General features: G+C 36.1%; 1 protein-coding gene across 8 annotated transcripts in view; it reads left to right on the top strand.

Annotated features, from left to right (window-relative positions):
• The first annotated feature begins 226 nt into the window (after window positions 1-226).
• LOC115453310 overlaps window positions 227-26,983 on the top strand; it is a 33,044-nt gene continuing 6,287 nt past the window's right edge. For 3 of the 8 annotated variants that reach the window (XM_037445224.1, XM_037445320.1, XM_037445185.1), the window contains exons 1-15: window positions 227-338; window positions 1,534-1,644; window positions 2,774-2,941; window positions 3,464-3,536; window positions 4,575-4,678; window positions 5,834-5,897; window positions 6,535-6,669; window positions 7,462-7,535; window positions 7,930-7,984; window positions 20,443-20,609; window positions 21,702-21,749; window positions 22,852-22,948; window positions 24,083-24,215; window positions 24,958-25,240; window positions 26,374-26,559. In XM_037445224.1, coding sequence (XP_037301121.1) covers window positions 1,538-1,644; window positions 2,774-2,941; window positions 3,464-3,536; window positions 4,575-4,678; window positions 5,834-5,897; window positions 6,535-6,669; window positions 7,462-7,535; window positions 7,930-7,984; window positions 20,443-20,609; window positions 21,702-21,749; window positions 22,852-22,948; window positions 24,083-24,215; window positions 24,958-25,240; window positions 26,374-26,559 — 1,694 coding nt within the window. In that variant the 5' untranslated portion in view covers window positions 227-338; window positions 1,534-1,537. Of the gene's footprint in view, window positions 339-1,533; window positions 1,645-2,773; window positions 2,942-3,463; window positions 3,537-4,574; window positions 4,679-4,948; window positions 5,186-5,833; window positions 5,898-6,534; window positions 6,670-7,461; window positions 7,536-7,929; window positions 7,985-10,063; window positions 13,412-20,442; window positions 20,610-21,701; window positions 21,750-22,851; window positions 22,949-24,082; window positions 24,216-24,957; window positions 25,241-26,373; window positions 26,560-26,983 lie in introns of those variants that run through there. The other 5 variants (XM_037445276.1, XM_037445005.1, XM_037445142.1 and 2 more) reach the window with 5 other exon arrangements.

Below are 26,983 nucleotides of genomic sequence, written 5' to 3'. Positions count from 1 at the left end.
CCCAAAAAATCATGTCGATTTCCTTTTCGAGTTTGTATTTTAAAACCGGCGTCATCTCAGCTGAAAAGTAGTACATAATTTTACAACTCTTATCAAAACAGATAAAATTTAACTCAATTTTGAGTCAAATATCGATTCACCGGATCGGTTTAAATACATGGTTAGGATACAAAGAATCGATTCTTCTTCGATTTCAAATCACTATACAATGTTCTTTTGTTTATTCTCTGTGGTATTTTATTTCATTTTGATTTTTGTTCTATTTTGTTTTTACGGAATGCAGAGCCGGTGCGTGTAATATTGTGACTGTTTTTCGATTTATTACGGAATACAAAACGGTAAGTTTCATAAAATTAGCTTCATTTGCCTAAAATTATATTCTTAGCGTAATATTCTATTGAAAAACTGTATAAAGACATGTGCCGCATCTACGTTAATGTTGAATATCTTACAAAAAATAGTGATTCTATAAATCAAACGCGTTTTTAATTATAGCTACTTTTAAGCGAAAGTCAATAAATAGATTTTGCAATCAAAACAAGCAGTAAATGCAATACAATTGCGTTAATTGTACGGCGATATTTTTTGTCGAATCAAATTTCAATGTTTCTTTACAGTTACGTTCAAAAATGTCTTAGTTTGCACACATGTTGATTACTTTTTTGAGGTATTCCCAGGCTTTTGGTATAAAACATAGTTGATTTCTTTGAGAAGTTACTTCTTGTAATGACTTTCCCTTGAGCTTCGCCCGCGAAGTATGGCTTGTGACATTTTTAAAAGTAACCTATGTTACTATGTAATACCTTATTCCATACCCAATTTCATTTCCATTTAGTGGCTCAGCAGTGAAAACGCAATAGATAGTTTTAATTTTATACTTAGTGTATGGAAAGTAGAGTGAAAATAGCTATCAATGATAAGCAAATGAATATTACCTAGATTTTAAGGACTTTATATATCAAAAATAAAATCTTATATTTAAAACATTTAACATTTCACTAAATTTAAAAACTAAACAGTAGCTATATATTTTATTAAGGAATAGTTTCTCCCTATTCTCTGTTGCTGTGCCCTACAGGATCCACAATAATTATGTATATACTATAATATAATAGTAGCCTTGTATTATATACTGTCCTACTGCTACACGGGCCTCCTCTACTACTGAGAGTGATTAGGCCTTAGTCCACCACTCTGTAGTACGGATTGGTAGATTTCACACACCCTCAAAATTCCTATAAAGAACTTTTTTCCTTCACTGTTAAAGCAAGCAATAATTCACAAAGAATATACACATACATTTTTAGAAAAGACAGTGGTCTGTGCCCTTGCAAGTTCAACCTATGGACATTTTACTAGGCATTCCATTCTACACCCAACTAGGCTATCGCCACTCCAATTGTATGCCTAACATCTTTTGAACAATTATGGAGTACAATAAATTGAATAGGAGGAGAGCCTATTGCATTCTATAGTATTTAAAAAACATTATTGTCCTACTTAAAGATATAAATTCATACTTTCTGTTTACAGCACAATGGCAACACGGGGAAGGAACTTTAATAAGAGTCAAGAATGGGATCCGATGAGGGAAGACTTCAACAACACAACATATGACGCACAGTATCCAGATGATGATGCCAGGTGCTGATTTTTTTATAGTTACCGTAAAATGACTCCACTGCATCTGATGGTAAGATTGGGTGGGGTCCAATAGAATGTCTACTGACGAGAGATGATTACTCCTTAGTACTCGACATAATTATGCCGGCCTGTTGGAACTGGATATAGACAAGCTGATTCTGGAACGCGACATATATGGGGCACTATGGCAGGTTTTAAAACCTTGTGTATGGTTGCTATCCGGGCGGATATAAAATATATCCTACCACCACCTGTCTTTTTGTCACTGTGATATTGGTCATGCAACTCACTTTTAAGCTTGGTACAGGACTTTTAACTTAGTTTATGCAACCGTCTGCTTGATATCTACTATCTACTCTTTTTATGTAGCCATGTGGTGGGATTTAAACCCAAGACATTCCTGATTCCATTCCTATTAAAAGTTGCTATTAAACCAAGGCAATATGTTTTATATACCCTTTTTAGCCAAAACAGAATTTTATATATCAAATTGCAATGAAATTGAAAACCCCATACCCTACTTTTATTTGCAAAGGGACGGATACCAAATTTATGAATGAATGGGTCAGTTATATCAAGAAGACCCTTATTGTGCTCAATAATTTGATTCTTAGCAGCTGTGTTGCATTCAATTAGGGTGGACTATACAATGCCAGTATGAGTTTAAAGAAATGTGAATATAAAGTGTGTAGAGTTAAAAAATTGGAACTAGATGGAGTTTCTACACTTTGACTCGCTGTCTTGTGCGCATGTCCGTTTCTAGGGTAATAATTAGCCTCTAGCACTCAGAAGTAATGTAGCTTCCTATTAGTAAAAAAAAGCTCAAAATCAGTTCATTAGTTCCTGAGATTTGTGCAGAAACAATCAAACAAAGAGAATTGTATATTAGTATAGCTATAACAATCATTATTATTATTATTTGTTTTAAAGCAAGCTGTTTGTTTAACTGATATGCCTGTAATTTTCTATATCAGTTCCCCTTCCCAGCAAGACAATTGTCAAGTTTGTTCTTAAATCCATTCACATTTCCTGTATCAACCACATTGTGTGGGAGCTTGATGCTGTTACCACTCTGTTTGTTAATGCATTATCCAGATTTTCATTAAAATTATTTTTTTGTTCCGTTCAGCGACGGAGTGCAGCTAGACCACTGTCGTCTGTACATCACGAATATACCCAAAGGTCTGAATGATGAGGGTCTGAGGTCGGCCTTCGCCAACTATGGGAATCTAGTAGAGGTGCACCTTAGCAAAGACCCGCAGAAAAGATATGCTTTGGTATCCTTTGAAAGTCCCAGGTATGTACATAACAGCATGGAATCTGAACCTATGCACTATACTACATATTATCAAGTATTTCTTTCTTCGAATTTAAATTGGGGGTATTTTGGAAATATATAATAATAATAATATCAGCCCTGTATTATATACTTGCCCACTGCTGAGCACAAGCCTCTACTTCTGAGAGGTATTAGGTCTTAGTTCACCACGCTGGCCTAGTGCGGATTGGTAGACTTCGCACACCTTCGAAATTCCTATAGAGAACTTCTCAGATGTGCAGATTTCCTCACGATGTTTTCGTTCACCGTGAAAGCGAACGATAAATTCACCAAGAATACACACATGATTTTAGGAAAGTCAGAGGTGTGTGCCCTTGAGATTTGAACCTGCGGACATTCGTCTTGGCAGTCCGTTCCTCACCTAACTAGGCTATCGTCACTTTTGATTTCGGAAATGCTTTATTATAAAAAAATCATTGTGGTGGATAGTTTTCATTGTTGCAGATTTACTCAGTGACACATTGGTTGTTTTTGTTACAGTGAGGCGAAGTTGGCCATGATGAAAATGAACAGGACTGAACCTTTGAAATTGAACCTATCAATAGCTCACAAGGTAATGGCTGCCATACATGCTACGGTCCATGGGAAAGCTCCACCGGTGTAGGTATGCCGGCGCCGGTAGACCGAAATGTGTGTGGGAATAGACCTTGAACCTGTGCAAGCGACCGGCGCAGGATCGAAAATCAATTCTTTCAATTGATACCTGCGCAGGCATACCTGCACAGATGACCTCTCCGGTAGACCGTAGGGTGTATGGATTACATAAGTATCATTATCACTGCTTCGATGGCCTAGTTTTAATTATACACTGTACGAGTAACAACCACTAGACTATCACGTTCAGGTCCCGGGTTCGAATCCAGGGTTGGGCCAAATATAATAGTGAATATTTTTGCCTCCCGCACTCCGCTAAAACCGTCCCTACTGAGTCAAGTGTTTTATAGTACCTATATGGTCTATAATGTCCAGTAATATGTATCTAGTAATTACGTTAGTTTATTGTCTACTAAAACGATCCAAATCCGAATATATAGGGTTTTTCCGTCATAAAAATTACTCAGTGGCTGCTTGGAGTCAGAATGTTGGCGGTGATATCCCCGTGCCTCGGAAAGCACGTAAAGTGCTGCGCCTGATCTCTCTCTGGTCTGACTGATTATCGTCTCACCGAACTATGAGAAGAAACAGAGAGTGCTGTGTATTGCACACACTTGTGCACTATAATATCTCCTGCGTGGATCTCCGTTGAGATTGGACCGTCCAATTCGGACGCTGTGGCCTAAATTCGATTACGAAGGAATCATTCTTGTACCTGTGGTGTACCATCAATGGGTTAGCCACAAGTAAAAGTGTAAATAGGAACCACATTGGTCATTGAAATATACAGACATAGTACCTAATATTTATTTTAAAATTACACAAGACATGTTTCGTCCTTATTCATCTTATGTCTAAAGATATTTTTAATTTTTTAATGGTTACACCATGTGATTACAATGAAAAGTTTGTTGATTGGCATTACACAAAGACCATAGTATATAACTGCAAAGTTTATCATCGCATTTATTATAAGAGTACGTTTCCTTTAATGCAGAACAAGAGATCTGACAGACAAAGGAGTAACGTCAACAGTGGCAGAGAACGAAGCAGCTACAAAGAAGATACCGTGAGCATTGGCAGTAAAGGGAAATATTCGAGGTAAGTATTTCAATTAAAAATTAAAGTACATACTTTTTATTACGTTGTTATACTGTAATTAATGTTTAGTAAGATTGAAATATATATATACTTGGCTGTTTATTTGAACTTCCTTTATTTGCAAAGAAAATTAAAAACGAAAACAATTAACCTATTACGATCACTTATTCAAATATTGCATCACGATTGGCCAATGATCATTCTAATTGACCAATCACGGTATGTTACTATTTTGAAAACTCTGTGATGTAATTGGTCGATTTAAATTTTGGAGGCAAAATTCATTATGGCCGCTTGAGTTTGTGCGAAAGTATTTGCTTCGAACTTATTTGCAAATTACAAAATTCTAAGTTAACTTTACCGGTGTTATTCAAAGAATTTCTTGTGATTACAGTGTGTGAAGTAAAGTTTTATTTAAGTTTGTGATTTTTACGTGTCTGTTTCGGCGAATTTAGTAATAATGCTTTTGAACAAGTACTTTTCGTCAATGCAGCAAAAGTTAGTTCAGTAAGTTTTATTTATCTTAAACGCTGTTTGCACATTTGGGTTCTTTGTTTATCATATCTTATTACTGTATTTAAATGGAAGTCGTTGTTCGCCGCGTATACAAACCGTAAACAAGGTACGCCTTTTAGTTGGAAATAAGTACCTACCCTCTTGTAATTTTTATTATTAGTGAAAACAATATTTGAACTATTAAGATCTATTCTGCGAATTAAAACAATCATCAATTCTTTCACAAGTTATCATGCAATGTTAATTTTGTTTATACTCGTACAACTCGGAATTATAAGTTCGCGAGCATCAACTTGCAACATAAAATTCTAATGAAATGTCGCTCTTTCGATAACTTTACCGCGAAGTAAATACATGCCTACTTGAATGTTTTGAAAAATGTTATTCTATTATTTTTTCTATCTATAGCGCAATGTATTTCGTGGTTATAGTTTAATATGTTTACTTACAAAACATTTAAATCTAATTACCTTATTTGTTGATTCCAAATTTTTAAAGATGTTGCATACAGCATTATTCGTTCTATGTGCAACATCATTCAGCCACATTATTATTTCCAATGAACATCTAAGACTTCTTTCTGTCAGAATATCTTAGTATTAAAATGACACCTATTTACTAATAAAAAACTTGTTGCAGAAAAGAAGAGACAAGCAACGGTGATGGTGAGACCATGAATGGCTTTCCAGTGGATGAAGACATGGTGAGTGTTTTTTTTTTTTGTATACAGACTGCTGTCAACACTGGGGGAAACAGCAAATGGGATACTAGATTCCCTCGGCTTAGCGACTGCAGGGCACTGGAGGAAAGTGGGCGATAGTTGGGAAGGAAGTGTGAAGGAAGGATAAGGAGCCATGTTAGGATGGGCAGACGGGAAAGGTAAGGGAAATGTTCGCGAGTCCCTCATAGGCCTCAATGTGTCACAACCATGAGGTATACAGACTGAACTGTGTGCCCAGAGCAACAAATGTCCCCCCGTACATGGGCTTGCATTTGGTGTGGAGACCGAGCACCTGAGAATTGCCTCAGGGGGGTTGTGAGTGAATTGTATTAATGTATTTTATGCTGTCTCGATTTTAATAACTTAGTTAAACAGTATATATTTCATTAAACAGAATTCTGGGTCAGGCAAAGCAATGTTTGGGTTTTCTTCTCAATATCAGCCTGGTCTGAAATTTGTACCTTTTATGGGTAGCCGCGCCCCTTATTTATGGGACAAACACAGTGAAACATGATGGTTTTGTTTATTCCTTCATGAATAGTTTGCGATATATATCATTTTATTTTTATAATTTAGATTTGTATCATAAAACAATAATTTTTTAATTTCTTTTGTACAGAGTCTGACTGATCCGCTAGATGCCAGTTTGAATCTAGAGCTGGAGAACCTAAAGCTGGAGCAGTTGAAGATCCGCGAGGAGCAGCTCATGTGCAAGCACAGGATGCTGTTACTCAAACAGGCTGAGAGGAAACCGGTGAGATGTTTTCACATTGCCATTAGATTTTATAGAATCAAAAAAACATGTTATGTAGCTTTATAAATAAATTGATATCAGTTTTAGCAGTATGGGGGTTCTGACACCTCCAAGGTGGTATAAGTAAATAATAAATTTGGGATAAAAACATTAATGGACATTAATTGAATGTCTTACATTCACATAACCATAAGAAATTAAATAAATGTGTAGTACACTATAATTGATAATAATTTTATAAATTGATTGTAGTTTGTAATTCACTATCAAAGTATATTACAGACTGCGATACACAGTTGTTAGTCTGTGTTCTCTCCTAAAATAAATAAAAGAATAAAGTAAATGTTTGAATGATTATAACCTCCTTATTCATAGACGTTTTTTATCTAAGGACGGAGCATTGCTGTGATAACAAGTCTGTTTTTCAGCTTTGTTTATCTGACAGCCAACTAGATTCAAGTTGTATCTCAATATTAGCCAATCACAACGGCCCTATGTCTACGCACTGCGAAGGCTGCCATGCCGTCAGCACTGAGAAACGATCTTATTATCATAGCAATGCTCCATCTTTAGATAAATAACGTCTATAAATAAGAGGGTAAGTTTACACATATAATTACTAAGTATATAATTTGAGTGAAGTTTGGCGTACAGGCAGACAAAGTTTTTGCTAGAGGCTACTCTGTACCTTAAAGAAGCATATATTGCAATATTTTTGGGACAGCAGGTCTTCTATGCAGTCGGAACAGTGAGCAAACACTTGTTTTACACAAATAAATTGCATTGTTTCAGACGCATCACAGTTCTGGCAATACAAGATGCATCCTGCCTGATGGAAGGATTGTTGTGAGGAACGTCAGTGAACAGTGAGTACTATTTGTAAACGAGTGACGAAATGCGCAAGCGCACGTGGAAATAAGCAATTATGCGTCCGGGGATGTCTTGTTGGCATTGACGTATATTCTATAGACACGAAAGTCTAAAAACTATTTGTTCAAAATTTAGAGTTAGAACTATAGTTCGCTGCAGCGCTAAAACTAAAGCGTTAAATAGCTGCCAATTTTGACACCATACTAAAATCAGTTCAATTCAGTTGAACACAATGAAAGTTCGGAACGCCAGATTTAGTACGTAGTAAATATATATCGATGCTTGTCGTTAGGCGCCACGCAACTCTAGGTTAGACATTGTCTACTATCTATTTACGCCTAGAAAGTAGGTTTAAACGACGCCTGAGATCTTATACGGGTTTTGTTCTAGTGGTTTGGAGACGCGAGATGCAGATGCGACGTACGCGGCGGGCGCTGGAGACTCGGTGAGTTAATAATAATAAATACATAATAACTAGCTGACCCGACAGACGTTGTCCCGTTTTAACTATGAGTTTACAGCGCGCATTCTGTCCGTCGTTGAAATTAAGTTTTCTTAAATTATCTAACGTTCCGCTCAACTTTCTTATTTTTTTTCTTTCATAAGATCCTTCTGACAATAAACCAGCCGTTCACGCGTGATGGCGTGACCAAGGGAAATAGGGATTAATTTTTATATATGTAGATTTGCATGGCTAGTGGAGTCCTTATACCTTCACATACCCTGTACTGGCGTGCTAAGCGCAAAAGCGGTATGTCGGGGAAACCTTATTTCGACATAATCGAAGTTTTGTAAATATAGTTTTGTAAAACTGAGATAGAGAAACTCTTAAAGTTTTTTTTAACAAGTTTTAAACAAGATACCGTTATTTGGCTAAAGTTCATTGGATGGGTATTTCTTTAAGCTAAGACGACATAAAAATCAAGATTTGTTTTTTTTTGAAATATCGCTTTTGAGCCTAGCACGGCAGTGTAATGGATATTTAAAAACGATAATAGCATGTAAATATTAGTTATTAAAAGGTCTGGCGAAGTGACTTTCTCAATGATGTCCCAAAAAATATAAATTTGCATTGGATACACAATCTGAATACTCGAAACTTTTTAATTGGGATGTTTGTAGTCATTACACGTAAACGACAAATATTAGCTGTCCTTTTTAACCGACTTCAACAAAAAATAGTTTATCAATTTGACGAGTCCTTTCATAAAATTTTGTGTTTTCGGTACTTAGTCATTACTGAACCTATTTACCAAAATTCTTCTTTATTTGGATGAATATGCTTCCAGACAGGTCCCATAGGAATATATTTATAATCAGTTCACACAATGCATGTTGTATGCTAGACACAATTATGCCTGAATAATTGTTTCATCATGTTCGGCTTAAAACACCCATTGGTAAGACTTAAATTGAATAAAAAAAATATCTAATGAATTCTATGATTGTTTTTTGTTTAAAATATCTGAAAAATAGAATAAAAGGAATAGAAGTGAAAATGGCACTTCACTCTTTATCTGATTTTTTTTTCAGTTTCTTATTTATTACAAATACCATAATTTCTACAGACTATGGGAAACAATATAAATATAAAATGTATGTATGTATGTATGTTTTATATTTTCGGCGTTGTTTTCAAAATGTTGATATATTTGTATTGATGTAAAGAAATCATTTATTTATTTAAGTACATTTTCTTTCTAAAATACCTACTAGAGACCAAAACTAATATGATGTTTCTGGATTGTGTTCTGAATTAATTTTGTAGAGTTAGGACATGTATCAATGTTAAAAAATGTGTTATTAATGAAATTCGTTAAACTTGTAAAATTTTTGCTTTCGTGAAATATACAGGGTTTTTTTGACATTGCGTTATTAAATGAAACCACATATTATCCGTCTGCCTCTACTAATATTGTGCAAAAAATCATCCTTTAATAACGGATATTTTTACCAAAAATCGCGGTTCAAAATTAATAATTTTTTAATCATTTTGTAATTTAGTACCAGTATTATGTGTATATGAGTGTATTTTTGACTGAAAGTGTGATTGCCGCTGCGACGAATTCTCTTAAAGTAGTGGCATTAAGGCGTGTAAAATTAATCTTTATTGATATTTATTTTATTCGAAACTTACACTTTTTTATTTTACATCTATGGTTCGAGTAACTTATTGAGAAGTGTTATTTTCTAGAACATAAGTACGTGGTTTCATTTAGTAACGCTGTCAAAATTACCCTGTATAAAATACTATAGTGTAAACTAGACAATCGTGTTAAAATTCTAAATTTGGCCCGAAAAGCAATCACTAAAATTCGCAGATATTTCGCACCTTTAGAATTAAAGAGACCAAAATTTTCAGCATTTAGAATTAGTCGTAAATTTGTTCTAGGACTTTCTTAACATCTAGATCACCTTCATAAAAACCTACAATTTATTAGACATTGAAGTATAAATAATGGAACCTATGTCCGATGTTTCCTCTCCACCGAGTCTCTAGTCTAAAGGTGCGATTTGTCTGCAGAACGAGACAACGCTATGCTCCTGCAAGACCACGACCAAGTCGAGGTGCTCCTGGGAAGTCTGCTCCGACGATAGTAGCACACCGTCCACTTGCATTCTCTGCTCAGAGGAACCCAGTGTCAAAGATAAGTCTGAATTAAGTAGAGTAACTAGCAAGCTTCAGAAGTCCACGGACACCGTCAGCAAGAGATCTGACGCGACTAGTAAGAAAGATGTAAAGAGATTCAAGAGTGATGATACTTGCGATTTGAAGTTTAGCGATTTTTATACAGATTCTGAGGATGAAGATGAAACTAACAGGCTTATTCAGTTAAGAAATGCCGACTACATGGATATTGTTGATGAAGATCTTAAGGTGGTTGTGGCTTTGGCCGGTTATCCCAAATCCAGGATGCGTTTAAAACAAATGGAACAATTCCAGAAATGTTTAAACAATATAGTCAACATGCAAATGAAGAATGGACTTCTGAAACGACCCCCAGTCTTCATAGATTACTATTTAAATCGCGGTGCTATTGTTTGTATTTGTAAAGATTCTGACACTAGAGACTGGGTTGTTAGGATCTCGCCGGGAATGCAAGAGCGTATGAATAATAATCTGGTGCTGTTAAAAGCGAAGGTTAAAAGGTTATGTCTAGCCGTGCTGAAGATTCCGAGAGTGTGCTGGCCCACTACAGCTAAAGACGCGTTCAAGTTATTACAATATTTCAATCCCACTCTAAAGACCCACATGTGGAGGATCTATTCTCAGAAAATTACAGACGATGTAGAATGTACCTCGTTTTTAATCGATAGGGTGTCTGGAGAGATAATTCGCGGGCCGTCATTTAAAAATGTGATTGATTATGAACAAATGGAGTTTGAACTGACTGGTTACACTGAAATTTACTACGAATGTCTACTATCGAGCATGCACGAAGATTTAAGCAGCGTGGCGTCCAGAGTCAAACTTCTAGAAGAATTGAAATCCGAACAAAACACTCCGAGAAATGCCTCGGAACATTCCAAACATCCAGCTATCGAAGAGAAAGAAATGAATAATAATGAAGATCACGTTGATGCTGAGATGACTGTAGTTATCGAAGAAGCAGATGATTGCGAAGAGCTTGATGTTAAAGAGATAGGAAGTTCACGTAAAGACGTTTTGAAGAAATTGAAAGACGTGCAGTATGTAGGCGAGAAAGATGAAGTGTTAATATGGTCCGACGAAACTAATGATTATGCAAGTGAACACGGTACAGCGTATACTGAAGTTAAAAACGAGGAACAATCTATTGATGATGCAGAGAAAATGACATCTACATCGTTTGTCGCTGTGTCGGAAAATGCCGATTCTATAACCGACAGCACGTTTAATTTGATTGCTAGAGGAAGTAATCTAAACATTGATAGCAACAGGGGCATAGCCTATCATAGAAGGACGAATTATTTACACGTAGAAAATGAATTAAAAGTAGCTATAACTTTGGAAGGATACCCGCAGAATAAACTAGAAGGGACACACATACGCCGTTTGAAACATTTATTCAAAGAGTATTTGCATAAAGATATGAAGTTGCAAAAGTTTGGGAATCTGATCATACCGAAATTTCAAGACATATACTTGTCTAATGGAGCTGTGATATATATTTGTGATAGTCTCGAAACAAAAGATTATTTAACTGAAGTTTTACCTAAGTTCATTAACTCTACAGGTCTGAAATTAACTTTTAGGGATATAAGTAGTTTGGTAAGGTACACTAGAATCGTGATGCGATTGCCTAAAGAGATAGCGCATTTAGAATCGATGGAAATTTTGCAAAAATTGCACGATAGATATCCTAACTTGAAACCTGAATGTTGGAAGTACTATTCAGATGTCGCCGGTAAGCAGAAACGACAGTTCGGTGTCGATCCACAGTCGCTCGAAGTAATAAAAGGCGAGGACTTTGATGCCACTTACGAAGGCGAAACATTAAGTTTTCGTATCATTGATAGACAGAAGAGAGACGTTAGTTTTGATGAGAGATCAATCGCTAAAGATGATAAAAAACAGAAAGCTATAGTGAAAAATATTTACGTTCCAATTGACGCAGAAATTATGAACGCCCCACTCACAAGAATAAGGACGAATCATTATTCCGACATCATTCCAGACGATTTGAAATTGTATTTAGGTCCTTCTAATTATCCAGAATGCAGGATTGATGAAACATTATTCCACACTATAAAACTTGCACTAGAAGATGTCGTATGCGAAGCCGTTGATATGAATGAAATAACAGTCGAGAATATTCCAAAAATTCACGATATATACTTATTCGATGGTGTTATATTCATAATATGTCAAAATGCTCATTCTAGACTATGGATCGAAGGTGCTGTGCCAAAAGTAAATGAGAAATTTAATTTACAATTAAAATCTACAGAGTTTCGTGGTGCCGTTGGTATTATAAGTATGGTTGTGAGAACTGATAAGGATGTGGAAGAAGTAATAGATGTATTGCAAAGTCAAAATCCAAGATTAAGAACGAAATATTGGCGAAAAATAAGCACAGTTAGAACAAAAACAAAGCTCGATGTGGTTTTACAAATTGATAAATTAAGCGCTTTAGTTATAACTAGCAAGGAATTTAACAAATACGTCGGCAAAAATGCAGTACAATTCAAATTGGGACATCTACAATCCTTGTTAAAACCTAAAGCTAGCTTAGAGGAGCTAACAAAGAAGTATATCAAAAGGGAAAAGAAATCTGCAAAAACAGATAAACAAAGCGATTTGAAAGATGAATCGAAGAGTCTAGAAGCTGCTGAAGTTAAAAATGAAAATTTGGGAGAATTTATAACTATACAAAACAAGCCGAAATCAGAAATTTCTGATTTAGACCCAATTGTCATAGAACCGGACACTGTTTCTCCAAGAAGCGTCGAAAACGAAACAATACAAGACGAAAATATCAAAGTCGTTCTTAAAATTCCTCTCAACATACTTCCGGATAGCAAAGACGATTTGAGCATCATATTCGACCTTCTAGAAGATAAGAATCCAGGGCTTAACACAGAACTGTGGCAGGTTTACACTGAAAGCAATTATCCTAGCAATGGTAAATTTATACTTTACGTTGACAAGCAGTCTGTTTCTATTATAAAAAGCAAGGATTTCACCAGCTACATTGGCGGTGAGAAGCTTAGGTTTTATTTCTAAATAAGTTCTTTGCCTGTTTGAGGTATATTTTAGCAGCTACTGTACCATTCTGACTGTTTCTAAGAGCGAGTATCGTGTGGCACGCTTGTCATTTACAAAAAGTATTTTCACTTCTATCAAAATCGCATTGAAACCTACATGTTACTTAAAAAAAAAAAAAAAAAAGATATTAAAATCCCGTATAAGTGCAATTTCAGTTTTGCTTAAACTTATATGGAAGATTAATCAAAACGAAATATACTACTTTTTTCATGAACTCGAATTATTTCAGCTAAAGATGTGTTCTATTCTCATTTGTTACTTTTTATTACTATCACAATTTCTCACTAATGAATTCTTGCATGATAGAATAAATGTGGGGCATTACCTACTCGCTGGTAGATCAGGTTTAGTTTTATAGGAGTTAGCTTAATTTTATTTACTTTTCATGAATTTGTGACATTTAAAAGAACGAGAAAGCAATTTGAATTTTCACGTGATAATTTTTTGAAATTCTCAACGTATGGGTATTTTTCATACCAATTACTTATAACGATTTAAATCATTGAGTGATGTAAACTAAAGAAATAAGTATCTGATACAATTTTAATCATAGAATATTGATCATTTTATTAGCGAAGACGCGCCCCACTACTTTTATGTAATTGCTTAGAATGCGTGAGTAGTATGCACACGCACACTACGATGTATAGCGTTGGAGAAAGTGCTTGGATCATTATTACTGGTGGTAGGTCTCATATGTGAGAGACCGCCTGGGTAGGAACCACCGCAATGTCTATTTCTGTCAAGCAGATGTTTAGTCATTATTGTGTTCCGGTTTACATTGTAGCCAGTGTAACTACAGGACATAGACTTAACATCTCATGTCTCAGGCGAGCGTAGTGGAATACCAAACAATACTTTGTAATTCAATCTGTTGGTGTTTCTACTGTTTATGGGCGATCGTATCGCTTACCATCAGGCGAACGGTAAGCTCGTCTTCTTATTCAAGCAGCAATAAAAAAATCAAGAGTTCCCTTATCTTGTGACACCCCGCAAGACCCTTGCTTAAAAGGTGGTGGGCCGCGTCTTGGATTAAATGATGTATACTCACAAATACATGTGCCTATTATAGTATACTTAATATATTTAGTGTTAAAAGTAAAAACTGCCATGACATTCCTATGCATTTGATGAAATTTTCGTAACCCATCGAATTTTGTAAGCTGTCTGTGATATTTTAAGTAGTATTTAGAAATATGTATGCCATGTTACCCGCCGTTTTGTGGTTATTAAGGACCTTAATCCCGATTGCTATTTTTAGATCGATCCCGATATTCGACCAATCAGAATAAAGTATTTTGAAATGCTTACAAATGAGTTATTGTGATTGGTTCGTTCTCGAAAACGGATTGAAGATTGAGATCGGTTCTTTATAACGGCTGTTATTTTAATTGGTTTTTCCATGGGATTAATTTAAATATAGCGATCGTTAAAGTTTATTGATTTCGGTCGATAGTGATAAAGAAAAGATCTGAAAATAGTTATATTTTATATGTGTTTTTAACAAACGATAAATTTAAAAAATCTTATTAAGGTTAGTGTTTCCATCATGATGATAAATTGCTTTTGTTTTTCCACTTTGTCCTGGACATATTTTTTAATATCTTACGACATTTTAACGTATGTGTTCTTATGAATACGTTTTGGTCCGTCTATTCTTCCGTCTATTTCAATATCTAGTTTCTGTAACTTAATGCTTCTTATTTCTCCGTTTGCGTATTTGATGTTTTACGTATGTTGTCATTAATACAGGATCATTTTTAGATCGCGTTAACAAATTAAACCACGTACTTATTTTCTTAAAACTGACTTTTTGTCATAAGTGTTTCTAACCATAGATATATTATTATAATAAAAGTGAAAGTTTCAAACAAAATAAATATTAATAAAAATAGATTAATTTTACATGCTCTAATACTGTTACTTGTACAAGAGAATTTTTGAGAGCGGAATCATACTTAGAGTAAGAAATACCGTATTCGCACTAAACTATACAACGATAAAAACATTTGAAAATTATAACAGAGATTTTAGGCGGAAGTATTTGTTATTTATTGATGAGCTTTGGCACAATGCTAGAAGTAACGATGAATTTGTGGTTTCATTTAGTAACGCAATGTAAAAGTTACCCTGTATAGATATTTCTTCTACACTTATGAAAATTTTTACTGATTTACAAAAAAAATATACGCCCTTTAGAAGGTTGTAAAATGATCGGTAATGTTTAATTTCCAATAAAACATTGTTCCCTGTGCCCTGTAACCGTAGAAATTATATTAAGATTTACATAAGTTTTGTAATGGTAAGTATTTTTTGTCATTTTTATTATTTGTTATGTTGTAGGTTATTATTTTGGTCTCTAGTATAATTTCGATTTTAATTTTATGAATAAATTTGGTTTTTAATATTTTTATTTTTCATTTTATCCTCACAATTTACACACAATCTGTATATATAAAAGAAAGTCGTGTTAGTTACACTATTTATAACTTAAGAACGGCTGAACCGATTACGCTGAAAATTAGTGGAGAGATAGCTTAGAACTAGGAGACGGACATAGGATACTTTTTACTATTATATAAAGCTGAAGAGTTTGTATGTTTGTTTGAACGCGCTTATCTCAGGAATTATTGGTTCGAGCTGAAAAAATCTTTTAGTGTTGGATAGATCACCTATCGAGGAAGGCTATATATCATCACGCTATGATGAAAAGAAGCGGAGCAGTAATGAAAAGTGTTGCAAAAACGGGGAAAATTTATTAGTTTTGAGAGATTATAACGCAAAACTTTATTTATAACAAACTATAACGCGGGTGGAGCCGCGGGCAAAAGCTAGTATTTACATATAATCACATAATATTATATCGAAGGTTCAAAGGCTAATTGTCATAAGCGACATTATTTTGCGACACTAAGTTTCATACATATTTAAAATTAGCTCTTTTTTTTGTTTCTTTTTTTTTATCCTAGTTAAAACTTTTTCGAAAAAAATGTCGCTTAAGTCAATTTAAGCCTTTAACCGTCATCACATATATGTAAATTAGATCCTTTTTGCAATTTCTGAGTAAAAGCTCATAAATATATGAACCGCTAAATACAAATATCATAGTCTAATCTATGCTCTCAAATTGTAATAAAATGAGTACTATCTACATTTGTTGAGCAATAGGATAACTGCTAAATAAAATTTAATGGAAACTTGTTAAATAGGCCCTTATCATCTTAAATATCACACATAGGTAATATATATATATATATATATATATATATATATATATATATATATATATATATCTAAAATGATATAGGGTTACATTAAAACAGTTTGAAAACGTAATATGTCTATGTATTTTGGCCATTCTTAGGCATAGTCTGAAATTTAAGAAGAATATTGAAACCAAACAAAGTATTGTTCAATACTTTCGTGTTTTTATCTATCCATTAGACATTTTGATATCATTTTTATTTTTGTGCCGTGAGCTATTTATATTTTCTATATTTACATCTATATATATAAAAATCAATTGCTGTTCGTTAGTCTCGCTAAAACTCGAGAACGGCTGAACGGATTTATCTTATCTTGGTCTTGAATTATTCGTGGAGGTCTAGGGAAGATTTAAAAGGTGAGAAAAATTCGAATAATTGCCGGGATAATCCTCAAAACAGCATTTTTCTATTTCCCATACAAACGTTTTCTAAATAAAATGGAGAGTCAATTTGTAATTAATTACCGCTGCATAAAGTTCAAATTCGCGTGCGCGTTGGAGGATCTAATATCGCGTTCTGAAACTCAACAAAAGTGAAAGTGAATCGCGAACGCGACAAAATTGCATAGTCTCAAAATACATAGTACATAAACAGTGGTCGGCTTCGAGAAACTCAATTTTAGCTAACTTCAGTTGTTAATCTGTCCGATTATTTTTTTAATAAGACTATATAGAAATCGAAAAATAAATCTTAAGTTTTGTCACAAATTAAATTATAAATCTTAAGTTAAATTTCTGAACGCAATCATAATATTTGACATTAGATTTGACAACCAACTAATATGTCAATCCATCCTGTCGCATTTCAGAGCACGGAAAAAGTATTATTACGATATTATATCTATCTTTGTGGTTACGTGCGCGAGAACTTTCTTTACTTTGGTGATCCTTTGTGATAGTGACATTCCAAGTAATGTGCTCTTCTTTGTGATAGTGACACTTTACTGCTAAATGAGCGGGAAATTTTCTCACTTTGATTAATTACAATTTACGATGCCGAGGAGAAGACGACCTGACTTAGGTCGTCGTAGTCAATCAAATGTGCGAAGAGCTACCTCACGTGCTAACCGCACTGATGACCAGAGACAGACAGATCAAGAAAATAGTCGTATTGCTATGTCAGAATTGCGTTCTTTAGTGAGTGACAATGTAGGAGATAGGCTATATTTATTATTATTTATTCAATAAATGCTTTTTTATTAAATACGGATTCGATTTGTTTGTTTTAAAATCATTTTATACAAAAGATTAGGTCTTTTATTTATCCATGAGGTAGTATGAAGTCTGCCGGGTCAGCTAGTATTTATTTAAATATTCTGCTTGTAAAATTACTTAAGGTCAACTTGGTTTACCAACTTACTAACTATAAACTAATTGCATGCATTTTGCTGAGCCTTTATCTGAAAAAAATATTTATTAATTCTAAACGCCTGCGCATACCCGGCCGGAACGAACTGCAGTATATGACGAAAGTACTTTTGCTATACTATTACATGCCGTCCAACTAAAATTTCTAAATCTAAATCGACGCTTGATAGGCATTCATATATAAGCGACAATGAGTATTTTTTTGAGTAGAGTGCTTTAAAGTTTTGAATTTAATATGAAAATTCATAACGATTCAACTTTTTATTTTATAACGATATAATCTAATGATATTTAAATTGTCCTAGACATACAAAAACTAGATCAAATGAAGCAGAAAAAAATGGCGATTCAAAATATTTATATATAATTCATTTCCGATATATTTGTCGCTTAGATATTGTCGCCCTTCAAGCGCCGAAATATATCTCATCCACAATAGGCTAAAAATACTTTTAATGAGATAAGACACCAGTAAAATCAGGGAGTCTATGTTCAGCCTATTCTATTTCTAGCGACATCTGGTGGAATTAAAATTATTTGCCCTCACTGGGAACGAATTAGTTAATAGTCTATCGTGGATAAATAATATGTTTGTGTATTTAATACGTTGATTGCGGGCCGATTATACACCTGTTGTGATTTTATTCGCGTTATATTATACTGTTAGTAGGATTGCCTCGGTGGCACAGTTGTACTGCAGCGCTCCGTGGTTCTAGGTTCAAATCCCGGGTCGGGCAGTGGTATTTATAATTTTTCTGCTCAGTTTCAGACCGAAGTCTGAGATGTGGTATTTATGAAAAAGATTAGTAATTTTAAAATTCACTATGGTAGCTTAAAATATTAGAATTAAAGAATGTCTTTGTAACATGCGCAATGCACCACTGACCACACGTCAAGCGTGTTATAAAAGTTTGCTGTAAACACACGCTATGTGTGTTAAAAGAGCGCTACAGCAGAGCGGCATAACACATACCCCGTGTGTTTTTTATTTGTATAAATCCCCTGCACCTGTTGTTTGAACCGAATTTACACTGGCTGAACCCGGGACGCGACACACTTGCATTGGTCACTATGGCGGGTATTAACACCTTGTGTACGGTGATCGTTATCCGGGCGGATACAAAATATAACCTACCACCCGCAAAGTAGTGTAGTCTTATGTAGGTGACGCGAATTTTAAAACACTCGGCGTGTCGTCCGCATGCTCGAAGCCCTCTTTATTACACGTATTGTGTGTGTCGCCGCACTGTCATCTAAGTTCGCTACGAGTGTGTGAGATAAAATTCCTAGCGTGAGGTTTGCTGTATAAATTGTAATTCATTATCTTGGCGCCGCAATCAGCGTGTTAATGTTATAATAGTAAAATAATAATTATAATTTATAATACCTTGACGTAATATGCCGAACCGCTGCTTTGCATTTATTTTTATGCCACAAACAATGCTTATGCTATGCGTATTGCTGGCTTTTATAGTTAAAATGTTTTGAAATAATGTATATATTACCTTGAAAATCCTATGCTTTGTTTCCTAATGCACCAAGGTCCTATAATAAGGGCATGTTCAAAATTCAAACGTTAGCTATAATTGCCTGATTTCAATAAACAATCCCAATATTAATCTTCGATCCTATTCCAAGACTAAGCCGTTTAGAATACGACATTTGTAAGCATGCCGAAAAAAACTTTGGATTGCTTTATTTTTACGATGGATGGAACAAACGATTGGAATAGTTTATTCTAAACAACGGTCAATAAATCTGTTGTATCATCAATGCCTGCTATCCACAAGGTCATCGTTTCATAAATAAAAAGGCTAGATGGCTTAATGCGAGATTTTGTGAATAATCTGAATCTGGAGTAATTCCACATGAATACAAAAAATGCTGCTTCGAAAGAAACATATGAATTGTCTGGGATTGGAATTGATACCCGATATGGCTATAGGCTCGTTCCCTACCATACCATGTTGCTTTAGGGATAAACGTGTAAGTTTATGTTTGTTTTTATCATACAAAATAGTCATCACACCTGTTGTGTCTTTAAGAGCGCAACACCAATGTAGCGCCACATTCTAGGCGTGTTAAAATGAACGCTATAGCAGTACAATAAAAAGCTATATTTCCTTCTTTATGAATATGATCGTAAACATCTCTAATTCGTGATAATAATACCAGTTATTACTAAGATAGGTTATCTACAACTGAGAGGCCGTTTTAACACGTCGTTTGCGGTTCACGTAACAGTTGTGTGATTTTGAGCGCAAAGATCGCGGCTAGCACATAACTGGAGTGTTTAAAAAAGCATTATCTTAGACTGTCTCACTAGCGCCGCGCAGCCCAACCCCAGTACGGAACAGCACACTCCGTGCGTGGTGCGCTGCACTGGTGCATAGTTCCTTATTTTGGCATCGCAGTCAATGTTTAGCAATAATTTAGGTTAGCACCCAAATGATCACTGGTAGTTTGTGTTAGGACACTAGCCAGCATCGATCATACTATGTGGCATATAAATGTGACGCAGTCGGGCATGCCGGCGCTACAGCGCGACGCTTGCCGCCAGTGCGTGTGCTGCGGCGCGCGGGCGGACGCGTACTGCGCGCGCTGCGGCGTGACGCCGTACTGCGGCGAGATGTGCCAGCGGCGCGACTGGGCGGGCAGGCATAAGGCCGTATGCCATAATCTTGCGCGGTAAGTACAAATTGGAGCCGTAGCCAAGAGGCCTTCTTACAATCGTTTTAATGTAGTTCTCGCACTACACAAGGCTTACTTTCTACAATCATAAGACTAAAGACAAAAAATTACAGGGAGCTATATCTTTAAGACAAGTCTAAAATGTCAATCTCATATATCGATGGCTTCTACGTAAACTATCGTGTTTAAAAAACTAGCGATTCACACTTTTTTAGCGTTTCGTTATCTAGCTACTGTTGTAATTCGAAACCCATTCAAAAAAGGTAATAAATGAAGATTATTTTTAATTGGTTTGGTAGTACTTATATAACGAACCGCTAAAAAGTGAAAATCACTATTTTTAGATGCGATAGTTTACTTAGTAGCTATCGATTTATGAGATTGTTATTTTGGTCTTGTCTTTAAGATATGGCTCCATATTTTTATTGTCTTTAGTCTTAACGATTGTAGAAAGTGAACGTGGCTATGGCCGTGTGTGGTGCGAGAACTACTTTTGTGATATTTGAATAAGAGTGAGTGCTAGAATTGTCTATCTGAGGTTTGGAAAAGAGTGAATGAAAGGACGGCCTATGTGGATGATGGAGTGGATCTGAGAGCAAGAACGGTCTATCCGAGATCGGAGAATTTGATTTTATCGCTTAATATTTAGAACTTCGGTAATAAAGGGTCAGGAATATATGAAATGAAATGTTTGTCTCGTTAATATGTAATGAACTAGCTATAAAGTTTTCTGGTATGTAGCTTCTTGTAGCTTTGTGATGAGTAAGGCCTTTCTTTAGAAAAGGTTTTAATTTTTTTTAAATATATCAAATTTTCTGGGGCAGTGATAGTGTTAAATTTTCTGCTCAATATCAGCACGAAGTCTGCAATTTGTGATCTATATTGTGATAGACTCGGCGCCTATGACATTATGTGACGGAATACACATGGTGAAAATGGGTGTCTTTCCCACCTTGTGCTTCTTCAGGCGTATAGGCGTGACGTGTGCGTGAAAATTTTTCTGGAATATTGCCATTTTTGTTCCCGTGACTGCAACTGAGGGCTTGCTTATACGATTTTTATATTCATTTAATAATACTTTTTTTGCAGTTTATCGTCGCACGCGCCTGACGTCAAACATGCGCCGGATCTTGTGAAGTAAGCAGACTGATGTATTGTGTTTCAATGTTTCAGTGCAGGGTCAAAAATATAATCTCACGGCTCGAGGCAGTCATTGCATCGGGCTAAAAACATTTTTGTTGGCTCTCTTGGGTCCTTTCAATGTGACATTGACATTTACGTGTGTCGCGGGAATATAACCTTATATACTACATAATAAGGTTGTTTTTCCCTGACACGCGTAATGTCATGTGGCTGTCGGGCTCGCCGGCAAGCCAAGAGCGGACACACGGGTTAACAAATGTATAAGCCGATCAAATCAACAGTTTGTAATTTATGCTTCTAAGTAAATGGTTATAAAATAAGAACAACTTACAATAAGATCACTGTGAAATAAAAGTTACTTGAAACTTGTGAAACAGGCTGTTAATGTCATCAATTGATCAGACTGGTTTAGGGGCCGTACAAGTGTTACGTAACGCAATTTGAGGGGGAGGGGGGACTTGTAAGACGTTACGATGCGTTACAGGCGGGAGGGAGTCCGGTACAACGCGTTATGTAACATTGGTTTATTTTTTTAAAACAATAACAAACGTATTTTAGCGACTTTCCGGTGTTTTGAGTAAAATAATTATAAATATTCTAACTTTAGAGTTACATAACTTTTGGAGGGGGGGGGGGGGCGTATAGGAAAACGTTACGGCGCGTTAGGGGGGGGGGGGTAAAAATCTTCCAAAATTGCGTTACGTAATATTTTAACGGCCTCTTTAGGCTAATTTTGTCTTAGACTTAAGTCAATTTTAAAGCCCCAACTATCATTTTTTCCTTGCTTCAATGACGAGACGAGCTTGCCGTTCGCCTGATGGTACACGAGACCACCGCCTATAAACAGTAGAAATATCATCCAACACTGAATTACAAAGTATTGTTTGGTATTCCACTGTGCTCGCCATCCTGAGACATATGTTAAGTCTTATTATGTCCAGTAGTTACACTGGCTACAATGTAGTAATGTATCATATATGCATGTTGCTCATCTCGTCAAATATTTGTCGTTTTTAATGCCTTTTTTAAATTAGCAACAGTCTTATTAAATAGCATTATCCAGCGATGAAAGTATACAAAGTTATACTTGTTACAGCATTGTGACGGCGCCGCCGCTCCGCCGTCCGCACTCGCCGGCCGTCGAACGTGACGCGACCAGGAACGATGACGCCGGTTCTGACAAGGGGAATAAGGTAATACTGGAACCTGGAACTTGTGCCTAATATACCTCCGGACTAGGAGTGAGTGAAAATAATGATAGTCTTGTTGATTAGCATCATTCATTGTGTTGTTAATACACATTACAATAGGGGACCGGCCTGTGCTTGATTTTGTACATTATTCTATATGTAATGGTTAATAATACGAAAAAGAAGCACTCCTGCGAAAACTGCATAAAAATTGGTTAAAAATTGAGCGAGTAATTCATATTTAAAATATTGTAATGTGCAGAAGTGGGCGCGATGTGGGGATATCGCTTCATCTCTTTCTCTCGCACGCGTCTTAATTCCCGATGACGTCACTTGTGGGTATTTCATCTCTTTTCTGTTTCTTGTTAATTACCCCTTCCATCGAAATTCAAAGACTTATAACTAGTTGATTTTTAATGGATTTTAATAATTCCTTCTGTGTTATAATTTATATTATGTAAATATTTGATAATATTAAAGAACAAAAATTAGTCCGGGACCCTATTATTTTTTTTTTTTATATTTTCTTTTATCCCTTTTTTTTAACATAAAAGACTATCATGTAAGTTGTTAGTTGGTCTACAGTTTTCATACAACACCAACGAAAATTGCAAGTGTTGGCCCCGGACAAGTGGTCAGTTGTATAAACCTAAGTCAAATTCTGCAACGTGCATGAAAATGTGTGTTCAAGGATTTTTGGTTTCCTCCTTTTTAGTTCAATAAGGACCGAGGAACACAATAGCCTAGTTGAAAATGAAACGGTGTGCCGATAAATGTCCCCAGGTTTAAAACTCAAGGCACACATCTTAGCTATGAATTAATGTTCACTTTAACTGTGACGAAAAACATTAGAAATCTATATACCTGTAAATTTTACGTACGAATTTCGAAGGTATGTGAAGTATGCTTGCACTACAGCGTGATGGACTAAGGCTTATCGAATTCTGAGTTAGAATTTTGAGCGTATGGGAAGTGTGCCAATCTGCACTACAGCGTGGTGGACTAAGGGCTACTCCCTCTCAGTAGTACAGGAGGCCCGTGCAGCAGTGGAACAGTATATAATACAGGGCTTATAGAGGAAAAAACATGGCGACATCTAAATGATTACATCACTATCCTAAACTGTTTGCTTTTCAGAAATACCGGCAACCTGACCCTGTCTCTACATTGAAACCGTCCTCCACTCGAGGCAACGCCGCTGAGTTCCACAGGAAGCCTGACGGAAGACAAAACTTCAAGCCCAGAGATGCGCACCAAGGGGATAATAAAAGTGAGTTGTGTTTGTACTGCTTCTATAGACTGCCTTAGTGGCGTAGTTGTACTGCATGTGGTACCACAGCGCTCTGAGGTCCTGGGTTCGAATCCCGGGTCGGCCAAAGTGATATTTGGGTTTTTCTGCTCAGTATCAGCCCGAAGTCTGGGATTTGTATCCGATATGGCGATAGGCTCGCTATATCACATCATAGGACGGAACACACTTGGCGAAAAGTGGGTGCTCTGGTTGCGCCTCTGCATACCCCTTCGGGGATAAATGCGTGATGTTGTGTGTGTGTGCTTCTATAGCGTTTAAGGTATAAAAGTGACACCGATGTTGTGATCAGTGTGGCCTAATTGCCATTTATTTATTTTACATTATATATTTTTTTTTATTTATTTTTATTATTTATACATATATAATAACACCATAAAAGTTGATACTAATGCGATGTTATACAGATTTAATCTTAACAATTTATTTCAATACATCTTTGAGCCATTTCAGTGAATTCTGACTGTATTCATGATCAATTCATGTACTAATAATGTTAAGTGAAGTGTCTTACGAGGTAGTAGGTCCGATTACAAAATTTACTGCAATTTTTTCTATTTTCAAAGCAAACTTCAAATATTTTGTGCTCGTTACGGCGATCGGTTTTCCCAATTTAGATCATAAATAATCTCAATATTTTATCTAAGCTACTACACCTCTGCCTACCTATTCAAAAGTTAAAGTTAATTGAATATACCCGTAGATCATCAGCAGCAGAAGAACTCACCACGTCACGAAGCAAAGCCTTCCACAGATAACCAACAAAAGAACTTACCTCGTAATGAACCAAAGCCAAAGGAGACCACACCAGTGAAGACACGAGCACCCAAGCCAGTGGAAGTGGTCACGAAAGAAGATAAGCGAAGCGAGGTAAAAGTAGAGAAGGAAGTGGTTAAAGAAGCTCCAAAGCAGTTCCAGAAGATCTCTACGTCTGTGAAGGAAGTTGGCGAGGAATCGAAGACTGCGCACAGTGTGGTGCCTAAAACGTAAGTTGCTATGTTTATCAGCAATATATACCTGTTAAGAGCGCAACATCAGTGCGGCTGTACACACCTGGCGTGTAAATATAAGCGCTACAGCATTGAAAAAAACACAAGAAGTGTTTTTTTGTGTAGCTAAACATCGTTTTCTATGTTGACTGAAAACTATTTGCGTGGACTGGATAAATATACGAGCAAGCCGATAGCTTGACAGTAAGCCTCGATCACCTATAGATTAATAGGAGCATCGGAATTACGAAGCACTATGGCTCTACACCTTGGAGCATTAAATGTGAAATTATTCAATTCAGTGTGGTTTTACACACCAGGTGTGTAAAAATAAGCGCTAAAGCAATTAAAAAAACACAAGAGGTGTTTTTTGTGTAGCTAAACGTAGTTTTCCAAGACACCTGTTATGTTGACAGCTAGTAGTGTGGACTACTACATACGAACAAGTCGATGGCTTGATAGTAAGCCTCGATCACCTATAGACTAATATAGCATTGGAATTACGAAGCACTGTCTGATATATCACTAGGCTCGTCAACTTGGGGCATCAAATGTTCAATTTTTACACTAGGTGTCGCACACAGCTCCACCTGAATTAAAAGCTTTTTCAAAAGTCTCTAAATCACTGTACTGGTCCGTAGTAGCGGTGTTGATGTTTTTTATTAAAGTTTTAATTAAAACTTTGTTAAAGTAAATATAAGAAACAAGACAAATATGTATACAGACGGTGGAAATAATTAAAACATGGGTGTTTTTTCTTTATTGCTGTGAATGACTGGACGAGCTTGCCGTTCGCCTGATGGTAAGCGATACGATCCATAAACAGTAGAAACACCAACACCTTGAATTACAAAGTATTGTTTGGTATTCCACTGCGCTCGCCATCCTGAGACATGAGATGTTAAGTCTTATGTCCAGTAGTTACACTGGCTACAATGTCCTTCAAACCGGAACACAACAAAGACTACACAATGTTGCTTGGCAGCAGAAATAGACATTGCGGTGGGTACCTACCCAGGCGGACTCTCTAGGAGCCCTACCACCAGTAAAAAATAAATAGCCACGATCTTAATGCTGATTTTGAAAGCTTCTTCACTATCTTGAATTCTCATGACAAAACTCATCTACAGATACCTCATAGAACACCTCAGCATTGGCGACTCTGTGCTACTGTCAGTGGACGGTAAAACAGCGGATTGCCGCACGTCGGCACCCGGGTTTGTCTGCCTCTCGATGCACGAGAAGTTCGAAGCTGACTATCAGAAGCTGTGCGAAGATTACGTTATCGACTGCGAAGCGGATTCGGCTGAGTTTATGTGAGTATTTAAAAACAATGCTCGGTGAAGTAGTTGTGTCGCGCTCGCGGTACGACTACTGAGGATCTACTTCGAATAACGAAATCCGTAGTTTCGGATGATGGATCTCACGTTTTGTTACTACGAAGTGTTTCGGATCCGATCCGTTCATCGCAATATTTCAGACATGGAATTTGTAAGAACTTATGCCATCGATTTATAAAACCATCTGCGAGGATAAAGTTTTATTGCTTTCTCCAAAATAAAATATACGGGAAATGTATCCTACCACTTAGCTAAGTTACAGAATGGTGACGGATCTGAAGTAAATTGGTAGTAAAGTTAAATTCAAAGTTCGTCGTTTATTCGTTTCGGACCGACGTTTCGACGTTCGTTTTTCGAAGTAGATGCTTTGTATCGGATGTTCGGGTTCGATTCCCGGGTC

This window comes from Manduca sexta, chromosome 1 (assembly GCF_014839805.1).
Source record: "Manduca sexta isolate Smith_Timp_Sample1 chromosome 1, JHU_Msex_v1.0, whole genome shotgun sequence".
In the NCBI taxonomy this organism is placed as follows: domain Eukaryota; kingdom Metazoa; phylum Arthropoda; class Insecta; order Lepidoptera; family Sphingidae; genus Manduca; species Manduca sexta.
This window is presented reverse-complemented; position numbering and strand designations above follow the sequence as displayed.